The sequence below is a fragment of the Idiotropiscis lumnitzeri genome, chromosome 3 (assembly GCF_059441095.1).
Source record: "Idiotropiscis lumnitzeri isolate Australia: NSW breed Sydney's pygmy pipehorse chromosome 3, RoL_Ilum_1.0, whole genome shotgun sequence".
NCBI lineage: Eukaryota > Metazoa > Chordata > Actinopteri > Syngnathiformes > Syngnathidae > Idiotropiscis > Idiotropiscis lumnitzeri.
This window is the reverse complement of record NC_142393.1, coordinates 663,126-682,070: the sequence shown is the minus strand read 5'-3', so window position 1 is coordinate 682,070 and position 18,945 is coordinate 663,126. Positions and strand designations below refer to the sequence as shown.

Below are 18,945 nucleotides of genomic sequence, written 5' to 3'. Positions count from 1 at the left end.
ATACTCAACTTTCCGTTAATGACTTGAGTCTCAGAGCATCTCGACATGCGTTCACGTCACGTCTCCATTTGAAGGCGAGCGTCGGAACCAAAATGACTCGTTCACAAAGTCGCTCACATAATGTGAGTCTTGCGTTTCCGTGCAGCCATCAATCCATCATTGACGGCTTCACAGATTTATGAGGCGCGACTCGACAATCACTTTTGGATTCAGAACTGAGTTGAGTGCAAAAAAACAAAAAAGGAAATATGCCAGCCACACGTGTCATCGTGACATAGTAGCAGAATGTTGCGACTTGCACGGAACACATTTAGCGACACACACATTGGCGGAGCTGTCGGGAATTAGGTAGGTGACACTTGACGGTGACGTCTTGAAATACGAGTGTGCGTGCGTTGTTGTGCGCTGTTTGAACACAAATAATACAGGACAGATCATAAGACAACAAAATTCAAGAAGCATTAATATTGTTGCCCGGCTCCATCAATATATTCGGATGTGCGATTTAAGCGGCGGGCTTCCAGGTGACCAAGGCACGCGCATCGGAAGGAGAAGCACAATTTCCATTGAATTGAAGGGGAAAAAAACATTTTATTTCTATCATGACTGCATGTTTTTATCTTCAACAATATTATGAGTATTTTTTTTTTTTTTTTTTTTATAAAAAAAAAAAGTCTTTTTGTGGGAGGGTCCGAAATGGATAAATGCGATTTTTCCATTTCTCCTGAAATGACTTGAGTGAGGAAAGATGATTGCAGAGATGAGTTTCAAGTTGTGAGCGTGTTTGCGGAACAAAATGAACTCATATTTCAAGGCAGCCGCTGTCAGGCTTTGATTTGTTTGGTGCAAAGTGAGCTCATCGTTGTGGTCGTTCCATCGCTGTCGCTCGCTTCAGAGGCTGTCGTTGAAAATGAATTGAACATAAAAAAAAAGATTGAGCGGCATAAAAGGCAGAAGGCAATTTGTTTTCCCGTTGCAAGAAAGTCTGAAACTCCAAGACACTCGTGATCACCCGCGAGAATGTGATCACGATAAGATGACTGACGAGCTTCATCAAGTTCGCTTGAAGTCCAACTCGGAAATGAAATGTGACATTTTCACGGCGGCGATATGAAGCGGTCCACGCGGCAGATTGCGACTCGGCTCCGCTTTTTCATCTCTTGAACCGGAGGCCATAAAAAGAATGAAATGAGTTTGTGGTCGTCTTGCGTGCGCGAAACTTCCTCACATGAAAGCAAACCAAGTCGAGCTTGTGAAATGTAAAACAAGATTGGATTATTCTCCGTGACGGACTTTATTGACTCGTATTTTCCGGAGCTGGGCACTTGACCCTTTTTTTCTCGATACCATTCTGACCTCGACCCGCTGGCCTTATTCATGAAACAAGAGAAAAAAATGCGGCCGTGCGTGACGCCACCGCGGGAGCGATGCTAACGGTGGAGTTTTTTTTTTTAAACGATTCGTGGGCCAGACGAAAATCAATCTCTGGCGTTTGTTAATGGAACGCCTTTTTTCAAATTTGCAGAATGGAATGGACTGTCCAGCGCTGGCGTATTCCAGATCGTTTTTTTTTTTTTGTGGCTGCATTTAGTTGCCTGGATCTCGCCGTTCTGTGTTTGCTTTTCCACTGAGGCTCGTTTGTCGCTTTTTGCATCGTCGCCTTCGTGCGCTTCGTGCAACGTTAGCCATCAGCGCATGTCATCGGGCAAACGCACATTCTTGAAGCGGCTCGTCCATGTCCATGAAGCGCCACTTCGTTCTTTGCCGTCCTGGACCGCGGACGATATTCTTCGGCGGGCCGGGCGACGGGCTTCGCAGCTTCGACTGCCGCGAACTCGGTCGCGAGACTTCCCGCGGAAGCCTCAGCCCGCCACTCACACTTCCGAGGTCTTAAAAAAATGAGACTCCCTCGGGACGCGGCGGCCGCGCTCAAGTCTTGTCGCCATCCCATTTATATGCGGACGGATTTCAGTTTTAATTCCAGATAACCAAAGACGGTCACGCCGTCTCCAGGGAGGAAGAATGAAAATCAGAAGCGCGCGCTTGTCAGTGGAGCTTTGCATCATCGAGCATGTGCAGCCGTTCGTTAAGACGCTCCGGAAACATGTGGAGGGGGGCGTCGCCCATTTCAGAGCGTTGCGCCTGCCAAGATTTCACGAATCACGTTGAAAATAAATGCCAAAGCAGGTCGCTGGTGGTCGCGCTGGGGCTCGTCTCTGGAGCGCCGTCAGCAACAGGCGGCCTCGCCAAACAAACAAACACACACACACACACACCCGCGCACACACACACGGTGTCTACCAAGCCTTCTCCTCCTTTGCAAAAGGTCAGCCACGTCTCCCCGCCCCCTTTTATCGCTTGATTGGGCGGCCAAATTTGCAAAGTCTCACCTCGAAATGTAGCAGAGAGCGATGACGACACGCGTGTGCGTGTGTCGCCTTTATCACAATTATGGACGTCGTGTGTGTGCGTCGACAATGTTTCCTTTGCAAATGTTGCCAGGCCGACCGCTGATCTCACGTCAGCGCTTTAAATGGTGCCGCCTCAATAGATTTTCATTTTGTGCCAATGTGATCGAGGATCCGTTTCGATTGCATTTCGTGACGAGCAGAGCAGAGCTGAGCAGTCCGATCAGGGAACGGAACGCATCTTTGTTGACAAATACCCCTCTTGGAGTTGAAGTCTTACTCATCTTAGAGAAATTATTTACTTTGTTCAAATCCGGCGTCCATTTTCATTTCGGGATCCTGAAGTCCCGTTGAGAACTAAAAAAACAATTTTCGATTTTTTTTTTCCTCTCCTTACTAACTCTGCTCTAAATTTTCATGCAGAGTTCAAAGTGGACCCAAGAGCAACGGAGTCAGAAGTGGCAAAGAATTGGGATTTATTATGGAGAAGGTGGTGGGGGGGTCCAGTGGAAGGCAGGCCAGGTGAGAGGACGATGCGGCTTCAGGAGGTTCCAGGCGTTCACGCGGGGCTTGGGCCGACGGGACAGGAGAGAAACAGGAAATTGAGTCAGTTGGCAGGAGGGTTGCATCAACGCAAGGTGGGAGCCTGAGTCCCGCAGTTGACGCAGGATAATCTGGCGTCTGACTTTTGGCTGCACGGAGTTTTTGTCTGCTGGATGATTGTCAGTGATGAGCTGCAGGTGCGCCGGATCAGGAGGGCGATGAGAGGGATCCGCCCAAGCCCTGTTGCGAAGCACAGAGGCTCCAAAAAGCAGGACACCACGCAAAGTGCTTCGTCAAGTGGAAAAAAAAAACATAACAACCAAATAACAAAACATTACATTCCCAGCGTTCGCGTCCACTTGATCGTCAATTCGTTGCTGGGGGCAGAATCTCTGCAGGATCTCCGCCAAACTTTCCTTTTGGATGAAACGCAAAAGTCGGACGTGAGTTTCTGAGATGGTCTTTGTTCAATTGATCTTCAAACTTCGATGACGTTAGCTTTTTGCGAGCCGTCTCCGTGATGCAACTTTTTTCTCACGACCAATCGGAGAATGCCGAACAATGGCAGAATTATTTATTTATTTTCGTTTGCACACGCGTCACTCGGACAAGCAAGCGACACTTTGTTCATTCCGTCCTTGACGTTACATTCCGCCGCACATTCGATCTGCTCGGCAGCACCACCAAAAAAAAAAAAAAGAGCTTGTACTCTTTGAAGTGGGAGCTTGCAGGTTTTTTTTTGGAAGCCTGAAGAAGAACAACAACAATCAGAGATGGAAGGCAAATCCGATGACGTGCCAATCGTTTGTCCAACGCTCACCGGAACACTTATCTCGTGCCGACACGCTGCGTTTCGTTGATCACCTCTTTTGGATTTGTAATTGCGCCTCCCGAAAAAGAAACTAGCGATTATTAGTAGTCATGGAGGCCGATATCGTTGATTTGTGAAATGTGAGCGGGTCACTCTGCGACACGCGATTTCTAAGTTTCACCCTCTTCGACACAACGAGCAACGTTTGGAGGAACCATAAAGACGAACCTTCAAATCGGAACTCTCCATTCGTAGACGAGTGAAAACGAGCGCTTCTCTACACTTGATGTTTTTTTTTTTGTGCTATCGTTCATCACGGCAACTTAATGTTGGTCAAGTTAGCGTGCTGAACATCGTCAAAAGCAAGCTAACATTTGTCAAGCGTGAAAAAAGTGTTGTTGTCTTCATTCCAACAGGAAACGGTTTGAGCTTTTCCACGTGAGCAACGGGACATATTTCAAGTCCAATTTCCCACATTGGTGTCATGTCGCAGTGTCAAATTGTTCGGCGAGAGGTCTCATCCAATCAGAATTCAGATCGCTTGTGTTGCTCTGCAGATTTCAGAAGCTCCGAGGTGGCTCGATGACCTTCAGGATTCCGGCTGCTCGGTTCTTGCGTCGCGTGTTGCAACGTTTGATGTCGTCCTCATGAAATCCACATCATGACGAGATGTCGGGAAACCCAATTTTTGCGTGGCCAACGTGGCCCCATCTGCACACGTACGAGCTGGGCGTGCGGCACCGCGTCGCCGCTTGCGGCGTTCTCGCAGAGCAGACCATTTGCTCAATTTCCAGGGAAATTGATTTGATATCAGTTGCGTGTGCTTGTAAATCAGACTTCCGTTTCCAAGCGAGCGGGCGCTTCGACTCTTATCTCCTTGACTGGATTTGTTAAAAGCGCTTCCGAGTTCTCCGATTTGCAGCCGGCCCGCCCGCCTTGGGAATTTGCGTTTCCTGCTGCCGCGGCGATTTCGCCGATGAAGTGAATCAATTAAAGTGGAAAGAAACGTGACATGTTTCCTGCCCGCCTAAAAAAATCGCTTCGTTCGGGAGGACGATTGAGTTGGCAAAGCTCAAGTCCGTTTGAAGACTTTCAATTGTTAGATGGGACAAATCCTGTCGGGAGATGTTGTTTGTTGTTTTTGTGGCTTTAGTTTTTAAATTTTTTTGATTTATTAAAGCGTATCGCGTCCACCTGCGCTTGCCGCCGCCCTCGCTCGTGTTGGCCAATCAGCTCCCTCCAAGCGTTTGTGTCTGCTCCAGGTGTTCCTCGTTGTCTCGTCAATTTCTTGGCTTCCTTCCGATCCTGCCGTCGTGTCGGCCTTAATCAAGTCCGTCGCGTCACGTTAGCTCATGTCCGAGTTTTTCCTTTGCAAGCTTTTGTTTCTTGGATCCTTGTTGTTTTGCACGTTGATTTTCTTTTGGTTTACCTCGGTTGCCTTTTTGTTTCTTTCAATGAAACGCCCTTTAAGTGACCCCCCCCCCGCCCCCCCCCCCTCGCTTTCCCGCATTCGGCAGCTTAATTTAACAAGATGTGAAGCTGATGAGTGTTTTTTATTATCCAGGAGCACACAAGAAACGGACCAATCATCTTCCGCCAGCAAGGCTGCTGTTCATCGTGTGAAACTGGAAGAGTCACTCAATATTTTTTCTGTCCGACATTCTTCATTTGATCCGTTCCCAGTTTCTTCCCTCCAGATTCAACAATTGCGATGCAAAAGTGTCGTTTCACTGAAACGCTAATTGAATGAGACGTGCCCCCTACCTCGGAGCAGAACCCCCCGCCGCCGCCTCCCGTACTCGTGCCTTTTCATTCTTCACTGGATGTGTCAGTCAACCTTGAAATATTCATGCTGTCAAGTGAAAAATGAATGCGTGTGCTGCAAGGAGCCCACGCGGAAGACAAACGACTTCCTTTCTCGCCGCCGACGCTCGCTGGCGATCAAAGTGGCAAGTGTTGTTGCAGGTGTGCGGGACGCGAACATGCAGTCTTGACAACATTTAAGTCAACTCCTTCTCATCAATAATTGACGGATGTTGTTGACGTGAAGATTGCAGTCAATTCTCTTTCTTTCCCTCGCCAAAGTTGAGCGCTCATAGACTGCCGACTTTCCCGCGTATTTTCTCTCCATGTGACTTGCATCACTTTCCGCACTCACGCCGGCGTATTATTTGTTTGTTTTGAGGTCACATTCCACTTCGGATCAGCCCCAAATTGCACTTGTGTCCAAGTGAAAGGTGCTGCTTTCGGAAAAGTAATCGATCACCGGACGACGCAAGATCAAGTCAAAATGGACTTGGAAAAAAAGCCCGTCGGAAGAATTCATATCGGCGGATGTGGTGAATATTCGTCAACTGAGAAGCCCTTGAAGGCATTTTGCGACAAAGGGCGAGCGGAATAAATGTGACTTGACGAGAATCGCGCCCGTGAAATGACGTGATCACAATTTTTATGAATAAGGCCGGGCGGCAGAGGCCGGAAGGTCGTGAAACCTGACCTTGGACTTGCGTATACAAAGTCAAATGGCGAAAGAAAAGCGCAGCGCAGGCCAAAAGCCGCAACGTGTATAACGTGCGGAATCTGGAATGTCCCGTCAATTTTTCGGACGTATCTCCAGAAGCTCGTACTTCTTCCACATACGACTTTGCATCAAATGTTCTGATGGACTCGCTTGTCCCAAACTTTCCCGGTTACTCTGCAGATTGGAAGATTGTTTGGCGCTACTCGTGAAGAACGCTGCAAACCACACACACACACACGTCTGACACATGTGGAAGTCGTGTCCACATGTTTGAAACACGACGCAGTGACTGGACCGAAGCACACATTCCATTCGTGTTCCGCGGGCCGCTAATGGCGAATAAGACGCTTTTGGGCCGGCCGGGCTATTAATCATGGATGAACTTCGGCATCGCTGACAAATAAACCTCATCTCACCGGGAGGGGGCGGGGCTGCAAACGCTGGCATGCAAGCGTGCGGACACCCTCATCCATACATGCATTTTATCAGCCGGATCGCCTAAGACGGAGCCGAGCATGCTCGGACTAACAAACGGAGCATTAATGCAGAGCAGGCGGCGCTCAATCGTGACTTTTCACTTCTTTGAAGCTCCTCCAACACGTGCACATTTGCCAACTGCCCACTCAGATGCTTCCCAAAATGCAAACAATGCACAGCGCCGAGACATTTCGCAACGTCACTTGAGCAGCTCATCATTTTGTCAATGACGTCATTCCCAAAAGAAGGCCAAAATGTGCCAAAAAAAAGCATTTTGGTTGTGAGGGTGTTGCAAAGGGTCGAATTTGAATCGAGGGCGTTTGCATTAAAAAAAGATATGAATTTGGAGTATTCCTGAAAATACGATGTTGACTTCACATTTGGTCTTTGAGAGCAAAATGATTTGAAATGAGCACACGAGAAGCGTGTGGACGAGCGTGGCCATGAGTCGTATTTTCAAATCATTTTCGAATGATTATTTTTTTTTTTGTTTTCTTTCTTCCGCTATGTTGTTTTTTTTGTTCTGTTGGTTGCACCTTTCTTTAAGATCAGGCCTAACGATGACATGTATTTCATTTTCTCCGGCTCGGGTTAATTGCTGCGCTTTGCTGTCAGAAAGAGGTGAGGTTGCGACGCATTTCCTGATGAATGCCTCCCATTCACTGCTTTGAATTTATAGAAATGGTCTTTTTAATCTCAGTGAAAACACAAGCGAGGGTCCGCCTGCGTGGCGTACGTTCGACAACAACGCGTTCTCGAATTTGCCGGGCTAACGTCGCCGCGCTGAAAACGGCGATAAGAGAGAGTAATCGTCTTAGGTGTGGCGAAAGCTTAATCAATATTAACATATTCTTCAGCTCCCTCCCCATTGAATAATTGATATCCCCACGCAGTCTTGCTGAGAATGAAATAAGAAGTGGGAGTATTAAAATAACTTCCCGGAGATAAAAGAAAATTGATTAAAAAAAGATGGCTGAAAATTAAAGACAGGGAAAGCGAGCCTAAGGGATTGGATTTTGCATGCAAATGAAGCGTGGGGGGCGGGGCTTTAATGGAAGTTAGGAGCTCATTTCTCCACCTCAAAGCACCCTGTGAATTTTTTAGCCCCGCAATCAACGAGCCTAATCTGAGGGATCCGCTGATAATCTCCAATTTCTGACTTCCTTGTACAACATGTCGTTATTCATCAGCGGCCGCTCCTCGCCACTTTCCGCATGATTAGTCTTCATTACAGCATGCGGCGAGTCTGTGCGTCCGTGCGTGCGTGCGTGTGACCTCAACTCACAATGATTCTTTCCTGCTCTCGATCACAATTTGGATGAAATGAACTTTCCAACGTTTGAGCGCCGCGGCGTGAAGTTGAAAGCTACATGCTAATGCTAGCTTTACGAACAAAGCATCTCTTTTCACAACGTTCAGGATTTCAACTTCTTGGCCTTGCGACTGCCAGCGAATGGAAAAGTTGCAGGGATAAAACGTTTTTTATTCCAGTCGGCCCACCTCCGTGCCAAAGTTATTCAAGTTTGGGATTTTGAATTTGTCTTAGTTTTGATTTCATTTTGAGTTCGGGGTCTGTTATCTTTATTAGTTTTAGATTTAGTTGGATTTTAGTTCGTTTTAGTATTTGTGTCCTTTTTTTTTGTCTTCACGTGTTCTAAATTAAAGAAAAAAATGATAATTGATAATAATGATAAATGATAATTCCGTTTGCAGGTTAACAGTCCACAAGAAGCGGCGGGCAAGCCTTTAAGATGCAGACGCAGATAATTGCAATAAAGCTGGCTCGAATGACGACTTCTAAAGTTGATTTATGACTTGAAATCCTGTCAAGAAGTCTCACGGTAACAGTTTTGGAATGGATAATATTTTTTTTCCCGTTTGAAGCAGGAAAAAAAAAAAAACTTGTTTTGCCTCACGTTGAGTTTTGGGTTGAGTTTAATTTCAAGAGCAGGCAAGCAGTTCGAGCCAAAGCCACACGCAAACTCGTCTCGGAGGAGCGACGTCACCTGCTGACGCTTTTTTATTGGCTGCTGCTTGATGATGTCGCTTCTTTTCGACAAACAAATGAAGAAGACGACGACTCTCAGACGGCTGTTCCAACTTTTCTTCTTCCAGAAACGGCCATGCTGTTAATATCCAAAGAAATGCGAACGATGAAAACCAACAACATTTTGTGTGTGTGTGTGTGTAAGACGCGACAAAAGTTGTCCGTCTGCGGCGGTCACGGCACCACGTGAAGGTTGTTTGCGACGTTCCCGACAGGCGTTTTGGTTGTCGCGAGGAAAGAAAATAAGATGTCAACACGTTGACGACTATGGATTGGACATGTGAGACACGATAGCGCCACCTCACTGCCGTAAACAGCGACGTCGTGTCTCCCCGATGACATCTTTCGTGACTCGGCAGACAACTTGACGGATGCTCGGCCCTTCGCCGCGTCGCTAATGAAGACATATTTGCTCTCAGCGCGTCGCTCGTCATTAAGCGCACGACGGCACGCTTTACGAATCACTTGCCTTGTCGTCACTCTTATTTCGATTAAACGTCGACCTGTAAGTTTCGTTCGGTGACAATTCCATTCCCAAGGGATGTGTGTCATGACCCGTGTCGGTCCTGACAGGCTTTTTTGTTGTCATTTTCACGTCCCGTGCCTTGTCTTTGTTTTTGTTTTTCTTTGTCAGCTGAGTGGGGGCGTTTCCTTCTGCGCTCGTTCCCCACCAGCCACACACCGGTTCTCCGTTAGCCTCACACACCTGACTCCCATCTGCTCCCCTAATATTTAAGCACCCCTTGCCGACGGTTCGGCGTCGGTGCACTGCCCCATTTTGCCGACTCCACTGTGCCCTTGCGTTGCTTTGTCCTCATGTCATTGTTTGCTCGTTACTGTCATGACCCGTTTCGTTTCCTGCCTTCATGTGTTTGTTTTTGTGTCTGCCCAGATGACGTGGGGGCACCCTTCCCTGTCATGTCGTCACGGCTGGAGAGGCGCGCCCACCGGCCTCGCACCTGAGTCTCATCCTGTCATGATTGCTGCCTATTTAAACGCGTCAGCGTGGGATTATTCCCTTGCTCTTGCCATGTTCCAAGTGTCTATTCTCGCCATTGTTCTGTGCTTCACGTGTGTTTTGACCTCGTTTCCGCCCGTCGACTCCGTCTCTAGCCTTTGCCCTTCTCGGCCGCGTTCGCTCGCCAATTGGCTCCTCTTACCCTTCCGCGGTAAGCTATTTTCGTTCGTCCTTGTTTTCTTGCCTTTTGCAAGCTCTTTTTGTTCTTGGCGTTTTTCTCCTGGTGTGGACCCCCCACCAGCACCTTCGGTTCTACTCTCGGCACCTCCCTTCAGTTCTAGTCATTGTGCTTATGTAATTGGTGTTCTCTGCCGGAACAATAAATTCCTCGCCGACGTCTCTTGCTTGTCCGTGTCTGCGACCTCGGCGTTTCCGGCGCTGCCGGAGACGCCCCCCTTACAGATACCCCCGTTCATCCTCATAGCTCATAGTATTCGTTACTGTCCCCGTTTCTTAGTCAACTTTAGTCTTCCCCAGCCGCGTTTCGTTCGTCTTCCTTGGTTTGCACTTGGTCACGTTTATTTATTCCGAGTCCCTTGTTTGTCTTTCAATTTTGCTTTTGTTCATTAAATTCCCTTTACGTTACCCTTACCTTGTCTTCCCTGCGTTTCTTCGGTCCTCCTCCACCAGCGAGCCTAACAATGTGCTGCTTTCCGCTCTCGATGGTGACGAGGTTTTTAAAAGGAATTTACTTTTTGTCGGCCATTTCCGTCGATGGCCGTTAAAAGGACGGGGAGAGGAAATGAAACTGAAAGCTTGTCAACTGTTTGCTCTCCTAATTCACGGCGCTCACTGAAGACGTGTTCTCGACCAAATACTCAATTTGGTGTTTAGTTTCAGGCAATGTGCATTTGATGTTTTTCTGCCTCCTTCATCATCTCTTATTCTCTCTCGTTCTGTCGGCGCAGCCTTGGGCTCCTGTCGACTGAAACGAATGGACCTTTTTCCAACCAGTGCAGCATTGGGCATCTGTCAGTCAGGCTGCACGTATTGATCATTTTACTTGCCAAATGCCATTAAATCAGCCCGACGCAAGTAAAAATTAATCATGCTCGCCCCCCCGAAGCCAATAAAAAAATTTTTTCCGCAAATACGCCCGCATTTTTTCATCCGAGCGGAATATTGTCTCTGCACTTGCAAGGCGGGTCGCTGATGGTGTGGGCGGTCCTCTCGCCTGAACCGTTTGGTGCTCCGTGACGACGTCAGCCGGGAGCCGCGGTGAAGATGACGCGAGCCGATCGTCGTCCGACGGAAATTTACAATCCGAAAGCACCGTACGCATCGAATATGATCCAAATGCTATACGTACGATAAATACGTTATACGATGTGGCCCGATATACAAAATAATGTCGTGCTGAGAAGAACAAACAAAAGCGTTTATTTTGGCCAAAATGTTTCTTTGACCAGGCACCGTTGTCAACAAAATGCGACCATAAAAGTTGGAGACTTGAAAAGCAGCTGTTAAAAATGTTTCAATCCTTTTTTTTTTCCACACCGCTGACAAAAAAAGTCATGCAGACGCCGGCTCAATGTCCAGCTTGAAGACGGAAGCAATTGCCGACCAAATCTCAGGTTGCATCATCATGATGTGAAAACGCGCTCATCGAAAGCTGGAGCCGATCGATTTTTGGAAAGGCTCGCGGCCGTTGGCCGAGGTCTCGACTTGTTTTTTCCGGCGGCGAGGTTTCTATCTGGCCGGCCATCTGGGTCGGGTTATCCGACGCTGACCTTCAGCCTCGGCCCGGCGCGGCGCTACCCGCGGCCCGGCGCTGCGCCGCTCGCTGCTCGTCGTCCGCGTTTCCGGCCAACACATCTGTCCTCCCAGACGGGCCACGGGGACGTCTCGGGCCGGTCGCCGTCACCTTGTCGACACAATCCAATGGCAACGATGGCGTGGACTCCCCTCAAAAGATCTTGACCCGAATCAGCTCCTTTGGACTTTCCGCTCCTCTTTATTGACGACGTTACTCGGAGCCGATTTGCGTCATTAAAATGGAGCCAACCTCATCCACGTGTGACGTGTCGTCCGTCCGTCCGAAATATTTGCCGGCACAGGAAAGGCGGCTAAAGACTATTTCCATTCCTCGATCTCGCTTCGCTGCGTGTGCGCACTCTAAAAGATTCATCTGCTCGTGGTCATCTGCTGATGCTTTTTCCTTTCAATTATTTACTGTGGAAATGCAGGAACAATCTCATTGAAATGAATGGAACTCGCCCCCCCCCCCCCCCCCCCCATAAGATAAACGCTTTTCCATTGCTGCACTCTTACTCTATTGTCTTGCTCTGCATCTATTTTTTATTCGTATTAGTCTGCAGCGGCAGCCATCCTAATTAATTCTATATGGCTTCCTCGAATGTTTTTGGTGAAGTATGTGTCTGGAAAAGGAGCGCCCGCACAACGTCGTCGGCAGCCCAGTGAACAGCGGTTGATGTTGATCTGTGGACAACTTCTAAGCGAGAAACGCAATTATTGCGAGGCGTCGTCCCACGCGTGATTTCATCGGTCGGTGCCGTGCGAAGCTTTTTAAGTTTAAGATTGTGACGCCACCAACACGGAAAAAAAACACGTTTCTGAACGCATTCAACATCTTTGAAGGCAGCTAAAAATTCAATTCAGAAGATTGCGACGGAACCGGATTGTTTCCGTTTTGCGGATTTTTGTCACTTGACTAAATGAGCCCCCCGTGACGTTCTTTTACGTCTGGCGTGAGTGGCCCCTCCCACACGATGTAAGAAGGTGAGCGCCTTCGGGTCGCCTTCGTGGCCATATGTGGCACCGTTTTGTCTTCGCTGGAGAAGCCATCTTTATAAACCATGTAAAGTGAATTCCGGGAGTTGTTTCTCAATAAATGAAGCACGTTTGCAGATCATTTGTGAATGTTACACTTTGACGAAAATGCAAAAGTTGCCACCAGATTATATCGTCGGCAATAAACACAAAAGCAAAGTTGCCTCTTACAAAATGGTCCAAAATAAAGATAAGAGAGCGCACACAATCACAAAGTTGTCGCGATGATAAGATTTCCAATCGTTTTGTCTCTAAAAAGTCTTCAATCCACCAAAACAAACTTTTGCTTTTCTTCCAGTCTTCCGTCTTTGCGACGGCAGTTTGTGTGAATGCGATCGAAACGGAATCGAAACGGAGAATCGCACACCTTAGCGCGCGCGTCGCCGATGTCCGTGGCCGCCATCAGTAAATTGCCCAAAACTTTGGCTCTGTGACAAAAACATCGGGCGTCTGCAGATGCGACGCCAATGAGTGCTGAAACTCTCCCGAGTGGTGGATTGAGTACAACGTGGATGCGACTGCCATCACGCAAAACCGATCATGAAGCCAATAAAGATTTCCGTAAACAAGCGCACATTCGCCGCCACCTCCCTCTCTTCCTTTCTTGCCTCACTCTCAAATTGAACATGGGCTTCAAGATCAGCGCTCACCTTCACTCGATGTCATTGTAAGCGACAAATCAAGCCAGAAATGTTTTTTTCAATTATTGACTCAGACCTGAAAAATATTGCCCGAAAAAATGACGACCCTAACCCTAACCGTACCTATAACCCTACCCCTAGCCCTAACAATAAATCTAGCCCTAACCCTAACCCTACTCCTAACCCAAACCCTAACCCTAACAGTAACCCTAACCCTAGCCCGAACCGTAACCCTAAACCTAAACATACCCCGAACCCTAAGCCTACTCCTAACCCTGACCCTATCCATAACCCGAACCATACCCTTACCCCTAATCCTACCCCTAACCCTAGCCCTAACACTAACCCTAACCCTAGCCCGAACCGTAACCCTAAACCTAAACAAACAAGCAAAAGAAGCGGACGGGAACGGGCTTACGCTGCCATTCTGGCGCAGCACAAACAGGATGCTGCATCGAATGCGAAACAATTTGAAAAAGTACGACGAGAATGATGCCGCAGACGAAAAATTGGAAAGATCTGACGCGTTGGATCCGATGAAACCACAGACGACTGCAAGCAAGTCAAGTCGATATATCAAAAGCCTTCACTTAGCAACGTCTTGAGTGACCGTTAAATGTTAAAAAAAGAAAAAAAAAGATGATGATGTGAGGTCTTTTTTTCCACGAGTCGACGCTGCTAATCGGTCTCCCGGTGAATTGAACGTTGTTGCGAAGCGCCGACACTGTCGCCTCTGGGCCACCGTCTGTTTTCAGATGCAAGCACAATTCAGCCGAGCAGAACTCGGAAACGTGGTCGCTCGCGACAAGATGAATACGTCACCTTCCCGTTGAAGATCCGAGCTGATATGAGGCGACTCTCAAGTCCAACTGGGGCCTCGCTTCGGCAGCCACGCGAATCGTTTTGTGCAACTCAAAAGGCAATTTACTCAAACCTCACAAGATTGATCCGTTATTGGATTTCGGCGCAGCTCCAGAATCACTCGCAAATGAAATGAAAGGCCTAACAGTCTGTCGCTTTTTTTAGGTGTGGTCTGGACTTTTGACTTTTTACTTGATGTAACCCGGCTTGACTTGCACTAACGAGGCACTCTAATTTCAAGTGAGTCCGGACCGTGGAGCTCGCACTCGCGACATTCGAGTGAGGCGCAGGACAGAAACAACGGAACATTTAGAGCATGTCATCAAGTCAACCCAATTGCAATTCCCGTCCCGCATTTTTCTGGACGCGACACTTTTCGATGTGACACCGGTCTCTCCTTCAAATTCTGTTCCTTCCCATTTGGACCTTTTCCTCAAGTTATGTGAAGTCTTGCAAATTTTTCTCACGCGCTCGCAGCTTGCAAGAAGCTTAAAAGTGCTCCGCGATTCCGCTTGCTTTCTGCTCAACTCGTCATGTTCCGAAAGCGTCCGTCAAGGTTCTCATTAAGGTCTCACCCGTTTTTCATTCTGCCAATGCTTTGGACCAGATAAAACCCGGCCGGCCGGCAGCCTTGGAGCACATTTGCGGCCACGGCAGACTTGACTGAAGCCGCCGCGCCGGACTCAGCTTCATCGGCCCTCCCGTGTCCGACGGTCGGAGAACTGCAATGCGACGGATCGCACCGGTCGGGCGGCCAGACAAAGTAGCTCGTTGTGAGAACGGTCTCCAAACGGTGACGAGTCGTGAAAGGGATGCCCGGGAAATACACAGGATTCCGATCCCACCACTTTTGAATCACAACAGCTTTTCTCCTCGGCGCTGGAACGTCATTAAAAGTAAACGTCGGATTAATCGACATCCGTGATCGATCGCTGCCTTTTAATGAGTCGATATTTAAACTGGCACTAAACTTGTCGCACTGCCGCAATTTATTTGACATGTGGATCACCTAAGAAGAATTTCCTCTTCTCCAGATGTCCCACTTGAAGATTTAAACACATCACATGAAGTCACCCTTCATTATTTCACAAGTGTACGAAAGGAAAAAAATGACCAAATGGAATGTCGTGAGCTTGCAAATTCCTTTTTAAAAGTGAGATTTAATTCAAGCGGTATTTTACGGGAATCTGGTCACATGACGTGTCGATGGAATCGCAGTTATACTAAACGCAAATATTTGACGGGAAATACCAGGAATTAAAAAAATAAATAAATAAAATAAATATATATATTGAATGTACTTTTTACAATATTAGAGTAAAAAAAAAAACAACAACGAAGAGAAGATAAAGAGGACTAAGAATTGATCCTTGGGGGACGCCATATGGAATGTCCTGAATGTGATTCTGATGATCGACTACCAAAACGAAAGCCCAAATGTGACGGAGGGTTTCATTTTCAACAAAAAAGAAAACTTTACGATGATCAGCTCTTTGAAGCCAAATCTTTGAAATGGAATGAATGACTAGCCCTCGTTTTCGTTGCTTTTGTCTCGTAATCGTTACTTTAGATTGTCAATTGTGATCCACCTGAGTTGTCCATACAAACAAAAAGTAACATTTCCTTTTGAAAGGCTTTATTCATTTCATATAATACTGACACATACTCAATAGCGGTTAACAGGCCTTTAAAAACTCAGATATTAAAACCATTTGAGCATCACTCCACTTTTTGCCCCACGGAATCCAGGAATCCTTTTACGTGTTTACCGTAACACTTCATTGATAGCAGTCGAAACTAAACCTTGAACGGAAAAAGAAAAAAGACCGTCTGTTGAAATAAGAAATGCGGAGAAACCACAAACTTTTCAACGTAAATTATTCCTACAAAGTTCAAACATTTTTAGAGCTTTGACGGAGACATTTGATCGAATTTCGATCTTTCGCAATGTGTGTTCAATTTCAAAGTGTGCGTGATCCGTGTTTCTAGTCATGTTTTCTTTACAAAATCCAAAGCCCGACAATTGCCCGTGTAATTACGGAACGGCACAAAGTCAGAGAAGAGGTTTGAATAATATCGCTCGCTGGAAGGAAAATCTCGTTCGCCCACTCGTTTTCACTTCATAGTTTGAAAAAAAAATTCAAGTTGCCGTTTGGGTCAAGGGTGTGGCGTTACGCAGTCCTTTGCAGCAAGTTCGGGTCGGTCGGGCGACATCCAAGTCCTGCCTCGTCCGGCCGCCATTCCCCGGACGTCCTCGGAGAAATGAAACGAAATCTTCGCTCAAGTCCATCAGGAGATGTTTGCAGCGTGTTTGCAGGTCGTCGTGCTGCAAAATCACGGCAGCCGCCGCAAACTTGCCTTCCTCAACTATCGGGTCACCTGAAAAACCGAGACAAAAACAAAAACGTGGGTCAAAACCAGGAATGCCCCAAAAAATAAATAAAAGAGAAGTTGAGAAAATTTGTGACGACCGCTGGTGCTGATCACGTGCCAGCTGTGAAACATTCTGAGTGGTCCGTTTGAAAGGAATGCAAAGTGATGCTTGTCGGCGCAACAAGCGCACGGCCGGCACACGACTAAACAAGACGCAGCTGGAGTGATGCCCGCCCGCCCGCTCGCTCTCAGCACCTGGCGTGCTGCCATGTCACTTTGTGTGTTTGTGGGGACCGCCGCTGTAATCATGAGGACTCTTTAGTAGCGTTACCTCGCCAGCTTCCATTTTTCTTTGGCTGTCCGACCGCTTTTAAGTCATTTGCAGCTTTTAGGAGACGTCGCCGAACAGCGGATGTCACAAATAATCGTGTGCGAGGCTTTTTTGCGTCATCTTTCTGCCTCAACTCCCACTGGCTTTGTTTCCTAACAACAACTGCGGTCCCGTCTAGTGGGAGGCCGTCTTTTGTCCACGCCAGGTGCCAAGTGTTGAAGGCCAGCCATCGTCAGGAGAGCACCCAAAAAGGTTTTTTCCCTTTTTGCCTCCCAGCTGGCAGCCGGGGGGAGGCTTGGAGTGTACCGGGGCTGGCTCTGTGGCGCCATCACCGCCGGGGCCCGTTCTCATTGGCTTCGGGCTTCTCGTCAAAGACTCTTTGGGTGTTTGTTGTCACGCCAGTGCACACACACACACACACACCGCTGTATCGCTCTGCCTGCTATCGTTTAACGTAGCGAGTCCCTTTAGGCGCTTGTGTGTAAATATGCCCGCAGGTGGCCTGATTATGCCGCGGTGACAACAAGCGTACAAGTGTACGAGTGACTTTGCAAAGCTGATAAATGATTTTGGATCATGTCCTGTTTGTCCCCAAATAAAAGCGGACGTGTTTTGCAGCAAATTCAAAGAAATTGTTCATCGTAAATGTCTAATAAGATGCGGACACCAATTGGCCGTTACATAAAAAGTATTCACCACCAAAAGTCTTTTTTGGTCTTCTGCAAACTGATTCCACACTTTTGGAAGTGTACAATTCTCTAACATATCTTAAGGTCACGACAAGCAACAGATACTTTGGTGTTTCTCTCAAGCGTCTCCAGTTGCGCCAAAATACTGCCGCTCGTCTTTTAAGTGGAGCTCGGAAGAGGGAGCACATCACCCCAAACTTGGCCTCTCTTTGCATCTTTAAATCTTGACATGGCCTCGCCCCAGCATACCTCTCTGAGCTCCTCCCCCCTACGGACCCGCCGGCTGCCGGAGGTGCCGAGGACGAAGCGAAGCCTTTTCTGATGCCGCTCCTTCCCTCACGAATGAGCTCTCATTAAATGTTAGGCAAGCCCCGCCCCCTCTCTGTCCACTTTGAAAACTTGTTTGAAGACATTTTGGATTCATTGGCATGAGACTGTCGCTCTTCTTCTGCTCTTTGTGTTTTAATGTGTGTTCTCATTTCCAATGGCAATTTGACTTCATTACTCTTCAAATGTCATTTTTCTGAAAGGTTCAGCTTTGTGGTGCCCTAAGATGCTGCTAAAAAGAAGAACAAAATATCAGCGTGGAGGGATCAAAATAAGAACGCAACGAGGCCTGTCCGAATACTTTTTGTTTTTCTTTTCTGTCTTGAACGACGCGCTCGCGCAACAAACAAGATGCTCGCACGGCGCTCTGTGTCAGCCCAGCGACGTGTGGCTGCTCATTGGCATGATATTATTTGGCATGGATGGAGCTGTGATGTGTCTCCTCCCTTTCGCCCTCCCCCTCGCCACCAAGTCGGCGCTCTGCGCCAAAAGCTCAAGCTCATCGTCGGCGGACCAGCTGCGATGTTCTTGCTTTCAACTCTGCTTTACTGCTTTATCTTCCTCCCACCTCCTCTCCAGGCTACATGCCCCCCCCCCCCCCCCCCATGTGGCTCGCTCTTTCTTTTTACAGCTTTCATCTCATCTCTCTCTCATCTCTCGCGCTCGCCAGTCCATCGTCAGTTTCAATTTACGAGCGGGCCTTAATGGGACGATCAGAATGTGTGTGCTGGTATCGATCTGGATGCCGGTGCATCTTGACCTCAGCAACAATGAGAAAATAAATTTAAAAAAAACAAAAAAAAAGAACACGGCTTTCCATCATCTGGCAAAGGTTCATTTCATTTAGCACACAAATAATCGATTAAAGACCGAATGTCGTGATCTATATTTGTGGTTTTTGCTTTCTGATTTAGTTTTTTCCTGGTGTTTGGTGTGTCTCGTCATGTTCATTGTGCTCGTCTCGGCCCTCGCGTTAACCAATCAGCTCCTTCCGAGCCTTTGCGTCTCGTTGTCTCGTCAATTTGTTTGGATTTACTTCCGTGTTGTCGTTCACTTCTGCTCGGTGATTTGCCTTTGTCGGTTGTCCGTGGACATTTTCGTTCTTGTT

At 47.6% G+C, this 18,945-nt stretch overlaps 1 protein-coding gene across 1 annotated transcript in view; it reads right to left on the bottom strand.

Annotated features, from left to right (window-relative positions):
- Positions 1-15,736: 15,736 nt before the first annotated feature.
- LOC148339303 (chemokine-like protein TAFA-2) overlaps positions 15,737-18,945 on the bottom strand; it is a 36,039-nt gene continuing 32,830 nt past the window's right edge. Inside the window, exon 5 of the mRNA XM_088290581.1 lies at positions 15,737-16,496. Coding sequence (XP_088146707.1) covers positions 16,485-16,496 — 12 coding nt within the window. The 3' untranslated portion in view covers positions 15,737-16,484. The remainder of the gene's footprint in view (positions 16,497-18,945) is intronic.